This window comes from Magallana gigas, chromosome 10 (assembly GCF_963853765.1).
Source record: "Magallana gigas chromosome 10, xbMagGiga1.1, whole genome shotgun sequence".
Classification (NCBI taxonomy): Eukaryota; Metazoa; Mollusca; class Bivalvia; order Ostreida; family Ostreidae; genus Magallana; species Magallana gigas.
The window spans coordinates 20,726,680-20,746,406 of record NC_088862.1 but is presented as its reverse complement, the minus strand read 5'-3'; the positions used below and the strand labels follow the sequence as shown (position 1 = coordinate 20,746,406).

The 19,727-nt window shown below is 33.6% G+C and overlaps 3 protein-coding genes and 2 long non-coding RNA genes across 5 annotated transcripts in view; 3 read left to right on the top strand and 2 right to left on the bottom strand.

Annotated features, from left to right (window-relative positions):
• The first annotated feature begins 612 nt into the window (after positions 1 to 612).
• Positions 613 to 4,364, top strand: LOC105346776 (uncharacterized). Its single transcript, XM_066073932.1, has 7 exons — positions 613 to 1,164; positions 1,609 to 2,581; positions 2,774 to 2,960; positions 3,158 to 3,382; positions 3,512 to 3,683; positions 3,821 to 3,972; positions 4,183 to 4,364. Exons 2-7 carry the CDS (start codon positions 2,186 to 2,188, stop codon positions 4,362 to 4,364), a joined length of 1,314 nt encoding a protein of 437 aa, XP_065930004.1. The 5' UTR covers positions 613 to 1,164; positions 1,609 to 2,185.
• Positions 4,365 to 4,369: 5 nt separating this feature from the next.
• Positions 4,370 to 5,693, bottom strand: LOC109621051 (P2X purinoceptor 7-like). The gene is made up of 3 exons (XM_066073933.1): positions 5,266 to 5,693; positions 4,734 to 4,955; positions 4,370 to 4,529 (listed from the first exon to the last, which is right to left on the bottom strand). Exons 1-3 carry the CDS (start codon positions 5,436 to 5,438, stop codon positions 4,370 to 4,372), a joined length of 555 nt encoding a protein of 184 aa, XP_065930005.1. The 5' UTR covers positions 5,439 to 5,693.
• Positions 5,694 to 6,510: 817 nt separating this feature from the next.
• On the bottom strand, positions 6,511 to 7,921 carry LOC136272114 (uncharacterized). The gene is made up of 3 exons (XR_010710017.1): positions 7,627 to 7,921; positions 6,758 to 6,920; positions 6,511 to 6,634 (listed from the first exon to the last, which is right to left on the bottom strand). It is a non-coding gene; the product is annotated as an uncharacterized lncRNA (long non-coding RNA).
• Positions 7,922 to 9,988: 2,067 nt separating this feature from the next.
• Positions 9,989 to 10,870, top strand: LOC136272292 (uncharacterized). The gene is made up of 3 exons (XR_010710256.1): positions 9,989 to 10,131; positions 10,459 to 10,548; positions 10,676 to 10,870. It is a non-coding gene; the product is annotated as an uncharacterized lncRNA (long non-coding RNA).
• A 63-nt stretch (positions 10,871 to 10,933) lies between these two features.
• LOC136271989 (S-adenosylmethionine synthase-like) overlaps positions 10,934 to 19,727 on the top strand; it is a 166,498-nt gene continuing 157,704 nt past the window's right edge. Inside the window, exons 1-3 of the mRNA XM_066072639.1 lie at positions 10,934 to 11,092; positions 11,836 to 11,979; positions 12,120 to 12,338. Of these exons, the coding sequence (XP_065928711.1) occupies positions 10,934 to 11,092; positions 11,836 to 11,979; positions 12,120 to 12,338 (522 nt within the window). The remainder of the gene's footprint in view (positions 11,093 to 11,835; positions 11,980 to 12,119; positions 12,339 to 19,727) is intronic.

The window sequence follows — 19,727 nt, the reverse complement described above, 5'->3', positions numbered from 1 at the left end:
TTAGGGTTTTCTCGCAAAATTTTCATTCTGAGGTAGTCGAATGTCAACCCGTCACAAAAGATATCTACTAACTGTTGTTGTATCAGAGGATCTACTGTAGGCGTCTTCCGCAATTTGCAATAGTCTCTCGGCGAACAACTGAACACTTTCATTTGAATTTTGTCGAGTCTTACGCATTACTGCTAACGCGTGTTGGGGATCTGTTATTTCTGCAAATCTATTTTTAAGGGATTCCTTAAGATTGTTCCAAGATGGGATTTCTTCAGACGCATCCGTTTCATCTAAATACCTTTTAATATAATCCCCAACTGAACCCTTACTCGTTATGTATGCAAGCATGGGGATCTCATGACCTTATTTCCCAGACATAACACTGTACTTTTCAACTTCTTTTATCCACTGTTTAAATTTTTGAGCATCTCCCTCTTTTCATGTAAGCCTTCAGACTTTGATATCTTCTGGCGATGATACTCAACTCGAAGTCCAGTACTTCTTCGACCAAAACTTTATTAAAGGATTTTTATCACGTTTCCAATTTTTTGATATATTAAAGTTTGAGTTCTAAAACCGTCATTCCTCAAACATTTTATAATAAAAAAGTAAAAGTTGTCAAAGTTCAAATCTCGCAATATGCATATTTTAAAACCGGCCACTGTTCGCGCCATTGCTGTGACGTAATAGGTGTCAATTCAGTTCAAGCGAGAAGGTGAGAAAACACTTGTTGTGTTTGCATTAGAGGTGATTATCTCAGCGATTAGCCGTTATCAGTTCAGATTGGTGAAAAGTGGATGATTGACCATCATTATGGTGTATTGTGCGGCCTATGGATGTACAAACGTGCATACGAAAGGCTGTGGAAAGAGTTTTTTCAACTTTCCGAAAGATGCTTGTCGGAGGAAAATATGGACGATTTTTTGTAAACGCGAGAGCTTCGTCCCTACTACAAACCATCGTTTGTGCTCTGACCATTTTACGAAGAATCAACTTCAGAGGGACCCAGCCCATTTAGAGAGGTTAGGCTACGAAGGGGCAAGGACTCGGTTGAAAGTAGATGCAGTGCCAGACGTTCCCCTCCCCATTCACGCCAAAGAGAATAATGGCGCTGTGCAATTGGTTCTGCCTGCCAAACCTAGAGGGGCCTACGCAAAACTCCAGAAAGCTGAGGTATGTAATCCTTTTTACTATTATTATTATTATATATACGAAAAATATTATGTTTATTCTCATTTCAACTCAAAATAACCAGACCACTTTATAAATAAAGATACCCACTTTTTGTTCACAAAATAAAGTACAGTATTTCACACTCAAAGTCCGTATATCTATAAATTACATAGTATATCTAATTACACAGGCGCCTGATGTTATAATAATTCTTTTTACTTTAGGGTACCATAATGTTTAAGTACATAATTTATTTTATTATAAAAAATGAAAAAAAGTTAAACGTCAAGTGGCTCATCGTCTCAAGCCAAGGGTTTTGTGTCCATTCTATTCAATGTGGAAATAGAATGGACACAAAACCCGTGGCTTGAGACGATGCCAGTGGCTGTGCTAAATAAGTTGTGAAACTCTTCATACTGAAAATTTATAATTTTTTTTCTTCAGAATTTTCGTCAAGCTTTTCTAGAATTGGAGCCTCGGCCTTCAGAGAACAACACCTTACCTAATCACTCCATTGACCTAATTGAACCAGGGGATCCCAATGATGAGCATCCCATTGAACCCACTGCATCAACAAATGCAATACCAGAGACCCAATCAAAAAAATGCCAGGCCACACTTCAAGTTCCACAGAGGACAAGGCGGATCCAAGTGTCATTGGATAAGAAAAACATGGTGTCCACAAGTACTCAGTGCTCAAGCCTGACTGACAACATTCCACTTAGAGTAGCTGCTGGTCTGACCCCTGTCCTTCAGCAGCATGCAGTTGAGAATGTGGAGGACAATGATGATGATAGTGACATTGAGGGTGGTGACATTGAGGGTAGTGATGAGGACCCTGACTTTGACCTAGATAGTGAATATCCAGAGAGTGATAGCAGTGATGAAGAGGATGAAGAATTCCAGCTGAGCACTGATATAACACCGGAAGAGGAGAGACATTTTTTAGTGTCTGAGGTACAGTTAGCCAAACTTTTGCGGTAGTGCATGTCACACAGTAGTGAATGGTGTTCGTGGAACCATGATTTCAACATCCTCTGTGTGCCCTAATGGACACTCCAGTACTTGGGAAAGCCAAAGATGCCATCATGGAATGCCATGGGCAAATTTGTTGGTTGCCGGTGCTATTTTGTTTAGTGGAGCGAATGCCTCAAAAAGCCTCAGACTCTTTCGACATCTGAACCTGCAGATGATGTCCATGTCCACATTCAGCAGACTGCAGGCATCTTATGTTGTACCTGCCTCCATTTTCACATGGGACTTCCATCAACAGACCCTTCTTGCGGAGTACCAGGGAAGATCTTTGACCCTTGGTGGAGACGCACGGTGTGATTCTCCTGGATTCTCAGCGAAATTTGGCTCCTACACGTTGATGGAATTGAGCAGTGGAAAAATTCTGGATTTTCAGTTAGTGCAGGTAATTAAAATGACTATAATTTTGATCATCTTATATAGATATAGAATTTCACACTATAACTAAAATATGTCTTCTCTGATACATACACTTAATATATTTACATTGTATATGCATCATAGAAATGTATTAAATTTAAGTTTATATATCTTAAATTAATTAGTGCACGTTTATTTATGATTTTGTACTTAATAGAGTAATGAAGTACCAGGGTCAACAAACATGGAGTTGGAGGGGTTAAAGAGAGGGCTGAAACACCTAGAAGACGCAGGTCTACATATTGAAAATCTTGTCACTGATCGACATGGTATGATAAAGAAATACATGCGAGAGGATCACCAAGACAAGAACCACTTCTTCGATGTGTGGCATGTGGCTAAAGGTAAATTTTGATGATATTCATTGATTTGGAGTTTTGACATATGCGAGTAATAAGTAATTATTTTAACAGACAAAGCTCATGTGCATATTATGAATTGTAGTAAAATGAAAAGAATAGTTTTTAAACACAAATGAATATGCAATAGGTACCCTGAGAGTGTCATAATGTTATTTAAAGAAACTAATAATTTTATTTAGGAATTTCTAAGAAACTGGAGACAGCATCAAAGAAGAGAGATTGCGGCAACATTAGGCCCTGGATCAAGTCCTCAGTGAACCACTGTTACTGGGTAGCTGCATCCTGTGGTGGGGACAGTGAACTAAAGGTGCAAAAATGGTCCTCCCTTGTCCAGCATGTTTCAAATCAGCATGAACATTGTGAACATGAACTGCTCAATGAGGAGAGGTTGTGGCTGAAAGAGGGTATGTTTTTTTGGTAAATAAATAAGAGTCTTACAATTTGAACTTACATATACTGACTATTTTTAATAAAAGTAACCACCCTAAAAGGCAATTGCATGACATCTTACATCTGAATATATAAATTAACAGGATCAAGAGCTCACAAACTCTTCAGGGAAGTTGTGGAGAGCAGATACTTGACAAGAGATGTAGGCAAGCTGTCTCCCCTCCATCAGACATATGGGTTAGAAATGTATCATAGCGTCGTGAATTCCTTTGCACCAAAAAACACCCACTTTTTCTACCCATCTATGATGGCAAGGTATGTTTCAATGATCATCAGTTCAAAAATCATCTGAGAATATTTTTCGTAAAAAAATATTGAATTTAAATATTCTCACTTGTGAATTAGAGAGTTACTGTACAAGTTTACCAAATTTTTTTTCCATTTATTTACAGACTATGTGTCTCTGCACTCCATTTTAATGAAAATGGACAACGTCACCAGGCCACAACCAAAGATGGGGTAGCACGTTGGCAGATCAGCTATCCAAAGGGGAAAAAAGGGACCCAAGCTGTTGTAAAGCCCAACAAAACAGCAGTTACATTTGGTATGTTCTTATTTGCCTGTCGTATTGACTTATAAATTCTTTACTTATAATGTTGTATGTGTCAGTTTAAAACAGAACAAACAAAATTTTTTTAATTAATTTGTTATTCCGCTCAACACATATTTATAACGCACTACATCACAGTTTGATAATTTACAAATTTCATTGTTGATGTGATTAAAACTACATGATCAATTTTTTTTTTCACAGACTATGTAGATATCCTCCGGATAAATCTATGCGAGCGACGAAGACAGCATCCCTCATACACTCAGTCCAATGATGACGCTCACGTGTCCCTTGGATATTGCCCACCAGCACTGACGTTAGGATTTGAGGGCTTTGTAAAAGAAGATCTGATAGCTACGCGTCGTTCCAGGTTCAGTCATTGAGTGTTCTAAATAGGGCGTGGATACTTGAAACCGGTATACTGCTCCGACGGGAAGATGTCCCTTATCTTGGAAACTACACATGCTGGAAGGATTTTTCGATTCCCCTTGCCTAGTCGCTGCCAAACCCATAAGACAAACCTCCTGTATGCAACATATCTGTAGACTCTGATAGTAGAATTTTATTGTTATTGGTATATGTATTTTTTTGGTTGTTAAAATGTATGTACTTAATTTATTTTAATAACTGCAATAAACAAACAGATTTTTCTGTTGACTGAATATACATTATTTTGAATAAAGTTTGGTTTCAATGAAATGCACAATATATTTCTCTCTTTCGTAAGCATGATCAGGTGTGAGAATACTTACTCATTAATTGGTTCATTGTCATCAATGGGCCCATCAGACTGGATATAGTCATAAAGGCTGACCTCTAAAACTCGAATGTTCAAGCAGTTGTCTATAAATGTCTGGTGCCGAGTGATGCACTCTATACCGAAGTAGTCTCTGATGTGGTCAATGACTGGTATCTCTGAGCAACAAATGCACTCTGCTTCAGTGGGCATCACCTCGCATGATCCACACTCGCACCTGTGTAAAGTTGTAAACATATATACATTTATTTGAATATCTCTATTATTAAATGTGTTGTTCTTAAGGCAAATATAATTTATTAAGGCCAGGTAAGCTTTTTTTTTTAGCGAGAAAGACTTCGTAACTTCCTACGGCGCCATTACCAGCTGATTACCAGATTACAGAGCCCGCAAGTACTTCTATAAAACTGTATCAGTATGCGTAATGAAAGTTATAACTATTTAAATTTATGCTGGAATAACGGATAATGAGTTCTTGTTGTAAGTTTTAAAATAATAATAAGCACCAATAACGAAGATTAACTTACCAAATCGTTCCGTTCCGTCGATGACCTGGGTTGTCCTCGGTGTCAGACTCGCTTTCTTCGCTACTTTGCGGAGAATTTTCTTGATTTACACACTCTGCTGGAGGTTCGAACATGTAAGGTCGTATGTCCATTACCAACGGAATATCCTCCAAGTCATAATTGCTGTCATCCATTTTTGGGATTTGTTTTATTTCTGTCAAAGTTATCTCGATCTATGTAAACACTACGATGAGTTTTTCAAGAATTGACACTTATGACGTCACACAGTACCACGTGACCCCTATCTCATTAGCGGAAATTTTAACTGCGAGAGCTCCAATTTAGGACCCTTTTAACAGACAATTGCGGCCGTTTGTGATGCTTATTTTATGCTATATCAATATTTATGTGTTAGTAGAAGGTATTTTTGTTTGATTCTCAACTTTTTTGAAAACGTGATAAAAATCCTTTAACAATCGTGATCGTATAGTTAGAATTACATCAACTAAAAGCAGCACAAACCAAGAGTCTCAGAATCTATCTATAAGCGAAATCTATATCAATCTGTTCAACATCATTTTACATGGGTATATATAACATTTTACTTATGACGGACAGTTCTGACTAGTTCGGCCCATTTACGACGATCATGAGTGAACATTTAGTGTTCAAAATTAAGATTAATATTTTATTTCTAAATAAAGTAACAAAACCGTCAAAACTGCCAATCAAAGAGTCTGGATGCAGGATTTGAGTCTCCGAGTCCTGGGTCTCGGAGTCCCCCACCTAGTATGAGGCATCACTTACTCATAATACGTTCATTCATACATGGCATAAAAGGTTACAAAGGTTAATATATAGAATACACAATACATGAGTCAATATAGAGTACTATAGCTATCGTTGCAGACACAGAATCGCCAAATATGTCACTTGTTGTTAAACTCTCAATTTGGATATTATTATGCCCGTATTATGCACCTGGTTTCATAACATCATTTAGGAACACTACGCATTGCTACAAGAGTCACAGAGTTCATTCTGTTAATTATCATTAACACCATTCAGTGCGCAGTACCTAGGTACACATAAATATCATAGTGACCATTATGTAATACTAGCAATTCAAGGTCATAGCATGGCTATCTGTTTACATACGTCCCCCCCCCCCCCGAGCAAGTAAGTAAAGTAAGTATATACATAGAGATAAAAGCATTAAAGACTAGTTCGTTACCTGTCAATGAAAAGGTGGTGACCTTTCTATTAAAAGTGGTTTGGATAAATGTTTAACCACCCGTTCTCCAAGAGACTGTCCTTGCATCTCGTCATGCTTGCCCAAATAGATTTTATAATTGTTGGTATGTCCATTTGGTTCACACCTCATCCAGACCTACAAGACATAATTTAAATAACATTTCATTGTTGTTTATGACCATGACAATGTGCACCTAACCTTTTTTATTACATCATCATCCAGTCAGTACATGTATTTGTCTACATTGAGAAAAAATACCTTCATCCCTCTTTTGATAGGTTTGCATGGTGTATACTGCTTTGCAAAGTAATGACCTTTGTAGCGTATCATCCCCTCATCTATGCTCTGACAAAGTCCAGGCTTCATATACTTTTGGAAATTTCTCCGAGTCATCTCTATCAATGGGCGTATCTTGTGAAGCCTGTAAGACATTTAATGCCAAATATGTTTTGCTGAACAAAATCATATTTTTGTAAAACAAATTTTGAATTGTAGATATTTACATTCGAAATATGTTTTTGCTTGTAAAGTGTGTTGAAAGCTACTGCAGTTACAACACTGTAACTCACACAGGGTACTCAAAGGTTAAAATCACAAACGTTGAACGCTGTTAACTTTTTAAGGTATTTATCAGATACATAATGCAGAAGAGGCAAGAAGAATAAAAATGTAAATATAGGCATTGGGTCTTTGTATTTTGAAAGATACAGTTTCATAACTGCAGCGATGTGTGCATACAAATTTTCATTACTCGGTACTGTAGATTCCTAATTAAACGCGAGGAATTCATTTCCACGTAAAATCGCGAGTAGCAACTCTCGCGGATTTTAAAATCTTGCTTCTATTTTTCAGAAATTTTGAACTATAGGAAACTCTAACGAAAAATTGCTGATCGCGATTTTATATTCTCGCGATTTGATACAAAACACTTAAGTACTCGCGTAATGTAAGGAATTTACAGTAACTGGTGTTACTCAATTTGTATTTACACAAAACTGCATTTATGAAACTTTATTTTTCAAAAACTAATGTTTCAACACTAAAATAATGACATTTTTACATTTTTGACACTGGTGATAATGCACTTTTATGTTAACTGCATTCTACAAAATGTTACTTTGATTTACCAGTCATACTCAGGAGATCCCACAGGGCCTTGAGTTGTATTGTCATTCAAGTGTAGATTCTCGGTCAATCTCCGAAAAGGCTCCTACTCATAGTGTCTTTGAATCCTTGGTTTCCTATTACATAGATACATACAGATTTAGATCATATAAATGATCTCAAACAAAAGAGTATTATAATAACTATATCCATGCAATAATTAATAGCATAGAAAATAAAATGATTCAATTAGAATAACCGACTTAGTTGATACATTTTAGATATAACCTACATGTAGCTGGATTTTCTTTTTATTTGGAGGAGGGAGTTTCTTCCATAATGTAAATAGGCCGAATAAATTAATTAAAACATCAAAACATGTATTCATACTGTAATATTGATAAAATCCATATTCTTTTCTTATAAAATTATCTTGTTTTACTGCAAATGACATGGTTGCAAAAAAAATCACTTGAGAAGTAATTTGTTCAACATGAACCTGCTACTATGCAGTTTAGAACATATGCATACTACTATATGCATGCGTGTTTACTGACACTAGTAATTAGCCTACTCAATTCATCATGAATTTTGCTTCATAAGTTCTAATGATTTATACTGTACCTATAAAATTATGCTGTGACCAGTACATATCTACACTTGGAAGCTGGTTGGTGTCCATAAAGATGTGCAGGCCCAAATACGGCTTGATTTCCTGAGAAGAAGTGTCAAACCAATCCGCGTCACGGTGACCTCTTTTCTCGAATTTCTGAGCAGCGTACCTGTTGGTTTCATTGGACACTCTCTCAAAGAAATCCTCTGATACCATCAAAAAGAAGTAGCTCAAAATATTGTCATTCGGCGTCAAATCGTGACTTGGACCGGTTTCCTCTGAGAACGGTGCGATCGACACAGGCGGCAATTCGCTGTATCAAAAACCGGGACCCTCTAAATCGCTGATCTGACTAGAGAAAGTCTCTAAGGACGACTGGGAGCTCGGACTATCATCCTCATCCGTATCAGATGAAAAAGAATCATCAATGTTTATGTCTGAACCCGCAGAACTGCTGTATAAATCGTTGCCGGGTGAATTACTGTCACTTTCGCCGTCACGGGAAGCCATGTTAATTTTCCGCGCTGTTCACATTGTTGTATACAACCAACATGTGACGTACATTTTTATTTTTAGAAATTGGAACCTTGTTGAACCTGTTGGGAATCTGTATTATTTTTTTCAATTATTTGTAGCCTAGTCTTTCTTTTTTATAATGTCAAAGCTAATAGAACGTCAAACATAATGTCAAAGCTAATAGAACGTCAAAATTTCTTGCTTCTTTCTATATCCAATTCCTTTATTTCTTTTGAACACGCGTTTTAGATTATCTAAACAACCGATTTTCATTCGCAGATATCTTTTTTATTTTTAATCATACAATAGCATGTCCGATACGAAAATTGCAGTAAAAATCTTAATCGTTTTATATATGGTAATTTCAACTAGAAAATTTGCACAGAAAATTAAGTTTGGTTAAATTATAAATCAGCCCAAATTCTTATATTTCATATGAAGTTTGACTGCTTTTCTGCACGTACGTGCATATTTCAATCATATTTTTTTATATTTAGATAACCTTACAAAAAAAAAATCCATTTTATCTTTAGTTTTCAAATATATCAATTTTTTCATTGTATTCCATTTCTTTACATCATATCAGCAGTTTTCTCTCAGCGCGCATAAAAATGCGTCAAAAGGCGCACTTGGCCGTTAAGGGGAGATATATATATATATATATATATATATATATATATATATATATATATATATATATATATATATATATATATATATATATATATATATATAAGGAATAAGGAATCATTCTTTGAGTATTATGAGGTGATAATTTTGGTCGGGCGTGTTCAAATTCAATAAAGCCCGAAGGGCTTTATGATAGATTTGATCACGCCCCGACCGAAATTATCACCTTAAAATATTCAAAGAATGATTCCTTATTACTTATATTTATATAATTTAAGCCGTCTTACGATTAGATATTTAAATATAAATAAGCAAATCCCGCTGGCGCCTCAATTTGGCTTTATGAGTTATACAGTACAAAATCGATACGTAGTGTTATCACAGGCAAAGACACAGGAAAATGAATATATATATATATATATATATATATATATATATATATATATATATATATATATAATTTTTCTTATTTAATATATAAATATAGCCAGCAATTAACAAATCCTTTCAGAATAAAATGTATGTAAAATCATGGTGGACTATACTTTGCAGTTGAAATACCACAGTTATGAAAATGTATTATTTTTTGTAACTACTAATTTTATCATTGTTTCACCAACAGGATTTGGATGGAATATCTATTATGACCCACGCAATTTAGAGTGTTCAAAAGATGGAAACATACTTTTGCAAGAAGGTATATCAGCCAGGTCCACCACACAGCAAATTACTAGTAGTACAGTATTACGCAAGGAAAGAGAGAGTCGAGGTACAAAATATTTAAAAATAGGTAATGCAGAAGTTATAAACATAAATGAAAAATAGTTCATTTGAAAGTGTCATAGCTGTTCATTTTAATTAAATACATAATGGTGTGTCTTGTTTATGAAACAAATCTTCAATATTAAAAAAGAATGTATACTATTATTCTGTTGGGCAACATTTGATGTGACCGATGAATTTGGAATAATTAAAAGAGTTGCCAATTAATTGCTGAAAATGTTCTATAATACGGATACTTACGTTTCCTTCAAATGGAATCGAAAGATATAGATTAGATATCACAATTATATTTATTTGCCAAATAATGTTTTAGCAGAAAAATGCCCTGTTGCAGAGAATTTACACATGGCCGATGTAGGCAACTTCTTGTTTACATCAGAGTCCGTAGGACAAGGACATCCAGGTATAAACACCAAACAAATGTGAAATGGTTAACCTTTTTCTTCATCATAAGTCAACAATTGAATTTAAAATCATTGTAATCGTACTGTAAGGGAGCATTTAGTTTTCATTCAATTCTCAATTTAAAGACAAAATCTGCGACCAAGTAAGTGATGCCATACTGGACGCTCATCTGAAACAAGACCCATACGCTAAAGTGGCATGTGAGACTGCGACAAAAACTGGAATGATTCTGGTGTTTGGAGAAATAACATCGAAAGCTGTTGTAGACTATCAGGATGTAATACGTAGCACCATTAAGAGAATTGGATACGATGACTCTAGCAAAGGTAAAGGATGGTCTTAAGCTGCAAATTAAGGAAGCTAAATGTCATTGTAATAATAATATGTTATTAACTAATTTGCTTACTAATAAACTGTTTTTATTCAAAGGATTTGACTACAAGACGTGTAATGTACTGGTTGCTCTAGAACAGCAAAGTCCTGATATTGCTCAGAGTGTGCATGTTGACAGAGACGAGGACGATATTGGAGCTGGTGACCAGGTAAATAACTTGTTCCTCTGATTTTAAGTAGTCATTTTGGGTCATATCTAGATCGAAAGTTCTGCATCATATATCAATTCTACTCGTTCATTTATATTTTACATGCAATAAACTACATTAAATAAAAAAGTTCAGGGAAATAAACATAAATAGAGAGTTTAGTTAACAAAATTGATCCATACGTTTTGTCTAAACTTATAACATTTTTCAGACAAGGCTGTTATAGTTTGAGTAAAATTTTTAAACTTTTATATAATTTTGTTGGATGTTAAATCGTTAATGACTGAAGAAACAGTGTTTTGTTGGTGAAACAAGGACAAAATAATAGATTATGAATTTGTCATATTTTTCCTTACAATTATAATTAATTTAATTTTAAATTGAATAAACTTGTTTTTGGTGCCATAGTTCATTCTGATAAGAAAAAATGAAGGCAAAAGCGAGCTATCTGTGAGTTGCACTTTCAGTGCAGAAAGGTCATGTTAGAAAGATACCGTAGCGCCGAAAGAACACATACCCAAAATTTTGTTTTGAATTTTGGTTAAGCTGTGAGTTTGAAAAATACATTAGACTTTCAATTGCATGATCAAACACCCTTAAAATATTAAATATATTCTTTGAATTGGGCTTGAAATTGGTTTGTTTCTATTTTCTTACTCAAAGTTTCAAGGTTTTGGCTTTATACGTTATGCGTGTTTTTGTTTTAAGTAATTAATCGTCAATGAATTTCTTGTTATCCCAAGGGAATTATGTTTGGATATGCTACAGATGAGACAGAAGAATGCATGCCTTTGACATTAGTTTTAGCACATAAGCTTAATGAAAGAATTGAGCAGCTTAGAAGATCAGGAGAGTTAAAATGGGCTAGGCCAGATACAAAGACACAGGTAAAAACTGAAAGAAGAAAAATGAATTGCTTGATTTATTACTGTGTCCGTCACACCTGCAAATTTTATTTTAGAAAATTTGAATTTGTTCTACAGAAAAAATTAGAAGAAGTCACATGTTTCATATTGTCCATTCCCAGGTTACGATAGAGTACAAATATGACCAAGGAACTTGTGTTCCTCTAAGAGTTCATTCAGTTGTGATTTCTGCTCAACATGATGAAAATGTGACTTTGGATCAACTAAAGAGAGAGTTAATGGAAAAGGTTGTGAAGTTTGTGATTCCCCAAAAATACCTAGACAATAGGACAATGTACCATATGCAACCATCGGGGAAATTCGTTATCGGTGGACCACAGGTATTTTCATTTGTGAATAATTTATCAATATGTCAATAAAGTATACTGCATTGGTATATATAAATAATGATATAATCTTTATATATATTTACTTTTTGTATATAAGTAAATATACTTTCTATATTTCATATCATATATATATATATATATATATATATATATATATATATATATATATATATATATATATATATATATATATATATATATATATATATTGTATATAAGTACATATACTTCCCAATTATTTCACGACACTAATTTATTTCGAAAAATGCAACAATTAATGAAAAAAGAACACATACATATTACTACTGCTCCAATGGATATTTGTTTCAAACTCCTGATGATTGATAATGAAACTAGTTGTACGAAAGCCGAGAAGGATCATTCGAGATTCGAGATTCGAAATACGAGATTCGAAATACGAGATTCGAGATTCGAAATTCGAGAGAGATTCAATATCTAAATTAACCAATCAAAATAAGGATCTGAAAATATGTATCCTAGCGACATCAAATTGTTCTAAATAAAAATCATACGTACATGCTCTTATATACAAATAAATGCTATGTTCACTTCTCCCTACCTAACTAAATAATTATTTGTATTTACTTTTACACAGAATATCTAAGTAGACTAGTAATAATGCAGTGTGCTTCGCGGATCTAAGTGATTTTGTTTGCCCTGGTGCATTTCCACCTGATGCGTTTGAACCCTAAGTTATTTCACCACCAGTAAAAGTTTAAAACCCGGGTTTATTCACCCCTTTTGTGTAAAAATGCGGTTATGGTAGAGAACTTCATAAGCGTAGCTAATTTTTTCTGTAGGGGATCCTAGGCCAATTTTAAACAATTTTACTATGTAAATTTAATAAGCTCCAATTTTCCCGAAGAGGAGGTCCAGATCCCCTGACCCCCTCCTTTCTAGATCCCCGCATGAAGATTCGTACATGTATCTAAATAATCTAAATATAAATAATCTGTCCTGTTTCACTAATAAATATAAGCATTACTTATCGTTTTTATGTATGCATACAGTGATACACTAGTACTATGATTATAAACAAATCATTGAGATATTATCACATCATATGGAATTATTGATAAATACTTTTTTTTTCCTTTTCCTCAGTAAACAACTTATTATGAGTCTTACTTTTGGAATTGTTTTCAATATAAAAGGATACCTACTCTCTACAATTAAAGGTAAGGATGATAGGGTGCCAATTTGTTCACATTGCCGATTTCTTGTGCAGAGAACAGTAAAACCTTTTATTTGATTGTGCATGAATATTTCAAAATTAATTGTTGTACATATATTTTGTTATAATTCATTCATTGATATATCAACAAGAAAGAATAAAAGCATATGTTTCACAGCCAAGTTAAGTTTCTCTGTAGTTTCCTACCCCCCCCCCCCCCCCCCACCGCACCAAAATTGACAATAATTACATATAAGTCATATAAATGTTTACTTTTTTGGTAAGTAAATCTCTAAAGATGTAAATAAGCACTGCAAACAAAGATGTGTTTATTTAATATACTACTACATTACACTTAGCCAGATAAAATGTAATTAGGATGAAGCTACAAGGGGTGAGTGGTGCAAATTTACCAATTTGTCGCCATACACACAGAACACCAAATAAAGAAACTGTGAGTGGTGTGTTGAATGCATAAAAGATGGCGGCAAATTATCTCAAATAATCAGTGCAAAAACCCACAAATAGGCTGTTATTCGTTACATATCCTGCAAAAACATTGATCAAAAATGTTATCGTCCCACAACATAGCCGATTAAGTTAATGTGTACATATGGTCAACGTACATGCAATTCTAATGTCCATGGAGGCGGACGTATCAGGCGGGGATCCAGAAAATTAAATTTCAAAAATGATCGGTTGAATTACATTAAATGCTTTGAAAATTGTTTTAAACTATCGCACGGGTCAAAATGCGTGATAGAAGCTATGTACAGTGTAATTGGAAACTTTCATTTTATATCAATATGTAGTATTACCTATTATAACAAATGAGAGTATAGCACAACTGCCACAAGCAATACATGTCCTTTACCGGCACCACCTCCCTCCCCATAAAAAAATGAAACAATTGTCGTTTTATTTGCTAAAATGTGTGTGGTTCAAGATTTTTCTAAAGAACATACCCGATTAGAATTGAAAAAGAGTCGTACGTTTAAAACTAATTTTGTCAAAATTTTTAGATTCATTTGGTTATATTTTGGTCCATTTGGGTAAATATATGCACCAGCGCAGCTCTAATTTATATATAATCAGGCCATAAATTCAAAATATTTTAAAAAATTAATAGCTTTAAATCCAGTAGATAAAAAAAGGAAAGCAAGTCGAACTCGATGAGTGCTAATACCTGTGTTGAATGAATGGTACAGTAGGATATGCGCAAAAAAGTCCCGTCTACTCTTTCCTACCCTATAATTATTGGAATATTAAATCCGATTTTGAGAGTCAAATTAAAAATCAAGTACGGATATGTACCTGTTTATCAAAAGTAAAACTACTCATAATTTATCTACAGTGCATCGTTATGGAGCTACACAGAAAGTTTTATATCAATTTGCCGAGCCAAATAAAAAAAACCTGGAAAACGAAGAGAAAACAAAGTGGGGACAGAATAACTGACAAATTAATTAGGACTATATAGCCCCCCCCCCCCCCCCTCTTGAAATGTATATACTGAAAACAGATTATTGGCGTACAACATCTGCACACTATTTAAAGAAAATTTCATTTTTTTTATTATTATTTTCGCTAGCTAATGTAAGACATCACAAATACCCCAAACCCCCTCACGGAAAAGGAAATGCTAGGTGATGAGAGAGAGAGAGAGAGAGAGAGAGAGAGAGAGAGAGAGAGAGAGAGAGAGAGTCGATGTAAAATTAAAGCTTGCTAGTTGGTCTGCCCTACCCAAGCTACCTCCTCTCTTTTCTCGTTTTAGAGGCTTAATTATTGTCTATATATGCTTGTAACAAATCAAATCAATTTCAAATTCTAATTCAAAACTGAATTTGACACTACAAAACTGTCTGTCTGTCTGTCTCTCTGTCTCTCTCTCTCTCTCTGTCTCTCTCTCTCTCTCATATCGACAATGGCATTGCCATACCCTACAATACACTATTCTTATCTGGATTTTTGTCTTTGAGGTTGTAAATCATTATATCTTCTATGGTTTAAAACTTTATCATAACCTATATTTTGACATGTCGATTATTTCATTGAGTTTCGTTTCATAGCTAAAACATTTAGATTAAACAGATCTTTCTTCGCGAGCCGATTTTTACACAGTTGGGGCGAATACACTTCGGGTTAAAATTGTTCGGGGGGAAATACATACAGGGCAAACAAAACCACTTAGATTCGCAAAGCCAACAGTGTTATTTCTAATTTAATTGTTTATACTGTGTGGGGTTAATTCATCAATGTTAATTTAACCATTTTATAACCACTATATAAGAGCTATTAAGACATGTATTTGTAGGAAAGAGCATGTACGAATGATCTTTATTTAGAACAGTTTGATGTTGCTAGGATACAGGTTTCAGATCCATGATTTGATTGGTTAATTTAGATATTGAATCTCGAATTTCGAATCTCGAATCTCGTATTTCGAATCTCGTATTTCGAATCTCGAATCTCGAATGATCCTTCTCGGCTTTCGTATAGTTGAGTTTATTTCGGTGTTGTGATTTTTTTCATATACATGTACTTCTATGTGTGTGGATATATATATATATATATATATATATATATATATATATATATATATATATATATATATATATATATATATATATATATATATATACACACACACATATATATATATACGAGGATCCTGTATAAGGTCAACACTGCGTCGGATAAACATAGCATCAATGTCGACCCGGAAGAATGTCAACACATCGGTGTTGACATTGTTCCGCACCCTTCTGGTTTGGTATGATCTGCTTACTGGATGTCGTTTTTCTTGTTATTATTCGAAAGATTGACATTTAGTTGTAAATAAAACTCTGCTTTGGTTTCTTTAAACTTATCTGCTTTCGTGTTTTTATCTTTGGAAGGAGGGTACCCTCCTCGGAAGTATATATCGCCAGCTTGATAATCATAGTGAGAATGTCGACAGGCATGTTTTTTGACTTTCTTTTAATAATTCTAACTATATAAGAATAAAAGAATGAGTGCATACGTTAAAGTAGTAAAGAATTGATATAACCTGAAGATATCACAATGATTTTTTCAGTAATGTTTAAAAGACTTCGGAATTTCTATTTTAACAGGCTCTAAAACCGGCATTCAAACTGTATATACATTTTGTGACGTCAGGCGGTTTATTTAGCTTGAAAACAATGGCGGACTAGGCTAGTTCGCTTCGGGAGAATTTTTATTGTTTTCATGAATTTTGCGAGTTCAATGGAGTATTTTAAGGTTACTTTTTGTTCATTGGTGTTGTTAACGTAAGTAACTTCATTAATTGTATTCTTGTGATCATGCTTTTAGCTATATTATTCGTATTTTCGGTAGGTAATACCTCCTTTGTTTACACATGAACTACACGCTAGAAAGTAACAGTTATTTTTCTGGGTTAGATTTTCTCTTTATCGCCACTATTCCTCATTTGAATCTGCTGTAAAAAAAACTTTATTAAAATATTAAATTGTGTACCGTGAATTACATCGATTTGCGTCGTTTAATTAATCTTAAAATATGATGTGTGTGTCAATAGCATACTTTGTTTACCCATAATATTGGAATGGAAATAGTTGAAGTTGTCATACATATAACAAAACACAAGAGATCTAAAATAGGATTTTTGCCGATCAATATTTTCTGATTTTGCAATTTTGTTTGACTACAAGAATGTATTTCAGATGCAAGAGAATTATTCGATAAATGCAAAACACTGTCCTGGGTACAGAAAATTATCATTTTCATGTGACAATTATCTTTAAGGGTCAAAGAACGGTTTATTTTTTTCTTTATTTGTCATACATTTATCTATCGTCTTAATTTGCCAAATATATGAAATATAAACCCTAAGCTTTTAATATTTCACGTCTAATTTTCAAGAATATGAACCATTTAAAATATTCCATACATGCATTTTGCGTGAAATCAAAATGATATAAAAACATTAAATGGATTGTTTTGTGATAAATATACTCTCACAAGACGTGTTTATTTTGTTATTTATTGTAAAAGAAATATCTTCAATTAATATTAAAACATAGGTGAATGTAAGTTTTTTTCTTCATTTACAGTTTTTACAAAAATATAATGACGTTCTTAACACAATATGTTTTTATACGCAAAAACGTAGGTTATTTTTTGAAAAAACTAAAAATGTTCATTCAATGAGAGGAGAAAAAAATTCTGGTTTTTTTTTTACTTTTTGTTGTTGAAGCAGGGTGTTGCTGAAAAATTTAAGTCAAGTTTTTTTTTATTTGGTATAACTGATTTAATTTTGATTATTTAAAATCGGAGTTTGATTATTTATAATCGGAGTATAGATATCCACTAAATCTAACCAGAAACTAGGAATAGTACATGTTCTTTATTCCTGTTTTTAAAATGTAAACAAACGAGTTGCAGTCCTTGTAAATGGAATGCCGTAGTCTAAAAATAACTTGTAAACAAAGTGGCAAAACACGGGAATTATCTTCCCTTCACCATTCCTAGCACACGTGTTTTGGCCGGTGAAAATAATGTGGCATGTACATAATTTTTCTGGGTTTTCTTTATTATGGCAAGTAAAATATCCAAATTCCTTTTTTTTTTAAACCGAGGAAACTTCAAATTCATTAAAAGCCGTCACAAAACCAATATTCACTAAATGTTTATCATCACCATAACCACCATAGTCACCAGAAGGACTTCAGCAAAAATTAATGGCTTAAGAGAAATATTGTGATGACTGGGGTATGCAAGTTAATTCCAATAAAACCAAAGTTATCATATTTAACAAAGCCGGGAGAACAATAAAACATAAATTTTGTTTCAAAATTTCCAATATTGAATGTGTACCAAGTTACAAATACTTATAGGCATTCATTTCACAGCATCAGGGGCTTTCTCACTGGCTAAGGTTGAATTACACAACAAGGGATTGAAAGCTTATTTCAAACTACGGAAAGATTTCCTGAGTCTAAACCCCGGGATATCCACTAGATTAAATGTATTTGACCACACTATAAAGCCAATTTTACTTTATGACTCTGAAATATGAGGAATCCTTAATGTCAATAACATAAAAATAAAACGGTCTAATGATATATTGATACAACAGTGTTATAACAACTTAATAGCTGAAACGTTACATCTCAAATTTTGTAAAACCATATTGGGTTTGAATAAGAAAAGTATGAACCATGCTTCACATAGCTAAATATGTAAAAAGTGTACACTTAATATAGAATTGAAGATAAAGACCATTTTCTTATCAAATGCAGCAACGTTACAAAGGAAAGAGAGAAACTACTGATTTCATTTCATCTAAAGCAAAACATTTTACTAGTTTGCAAGATAAGCAAAAATTATTTTGGATTTTAAACTGTGAAGAATTAGATATATTTCACTCTCTTGGTATATTTTTACAAAAGGCATTGCCTTAATTTGTATTTCCTGGTCAAATATTGAGTTTTTACTTTTTAATCATATGATAAACTATTTCATGTTTGTATGTACATTTGTATTTTGACATATTTATGTATGGTGTTAAACATAAATATACAGAGGACATTGTATTGAGTGTATAGAACCATACATATATATATATACTAATTAAATGTTCCTGTCTGTCCTAGCTCTTTCAATCATCCAACTCTTTCCCTCTCGTACATGTTTATTGAATGTTTTATGTACATTGGATGCTGTATGTACAATCTTCATGTTGCCCCTTGAGGGCCTTATTTGGTAAATAAAGAAATTAAAATGTGTACGATTTTTATACCGTACGAATATTATACCGGGAATCATGTATGTAGAAAATTAAATATTTTTAAAAACATTTTTTCCCGTTTCTTGCATTTTGATTTGTGTTTGTTGTTTTTTTTTTAATTTTAAAAAACCCTATTTTATTTCAGATAGTTGATCCTGTCATATGGTGTGGCTATTGATTGAAGTACTTGATGAGTCTTGAAATTAAGCAAGCTGATTTTGTACTACAGTCTGTTGCTACTGAGTTTTCCAACACCAGAAATGAGTTTCAATTCCTGATCTTGATACATTCAAAAATTTCAATCGATGGCCAACGGATTTTTTGAACTTGTTTTATTCAAAAAGGTGAAGGCACATTTTTGCACCTGAATAAATTCTTCATTATTACAGTTCATTTTTTTCTGTAATATATTGTT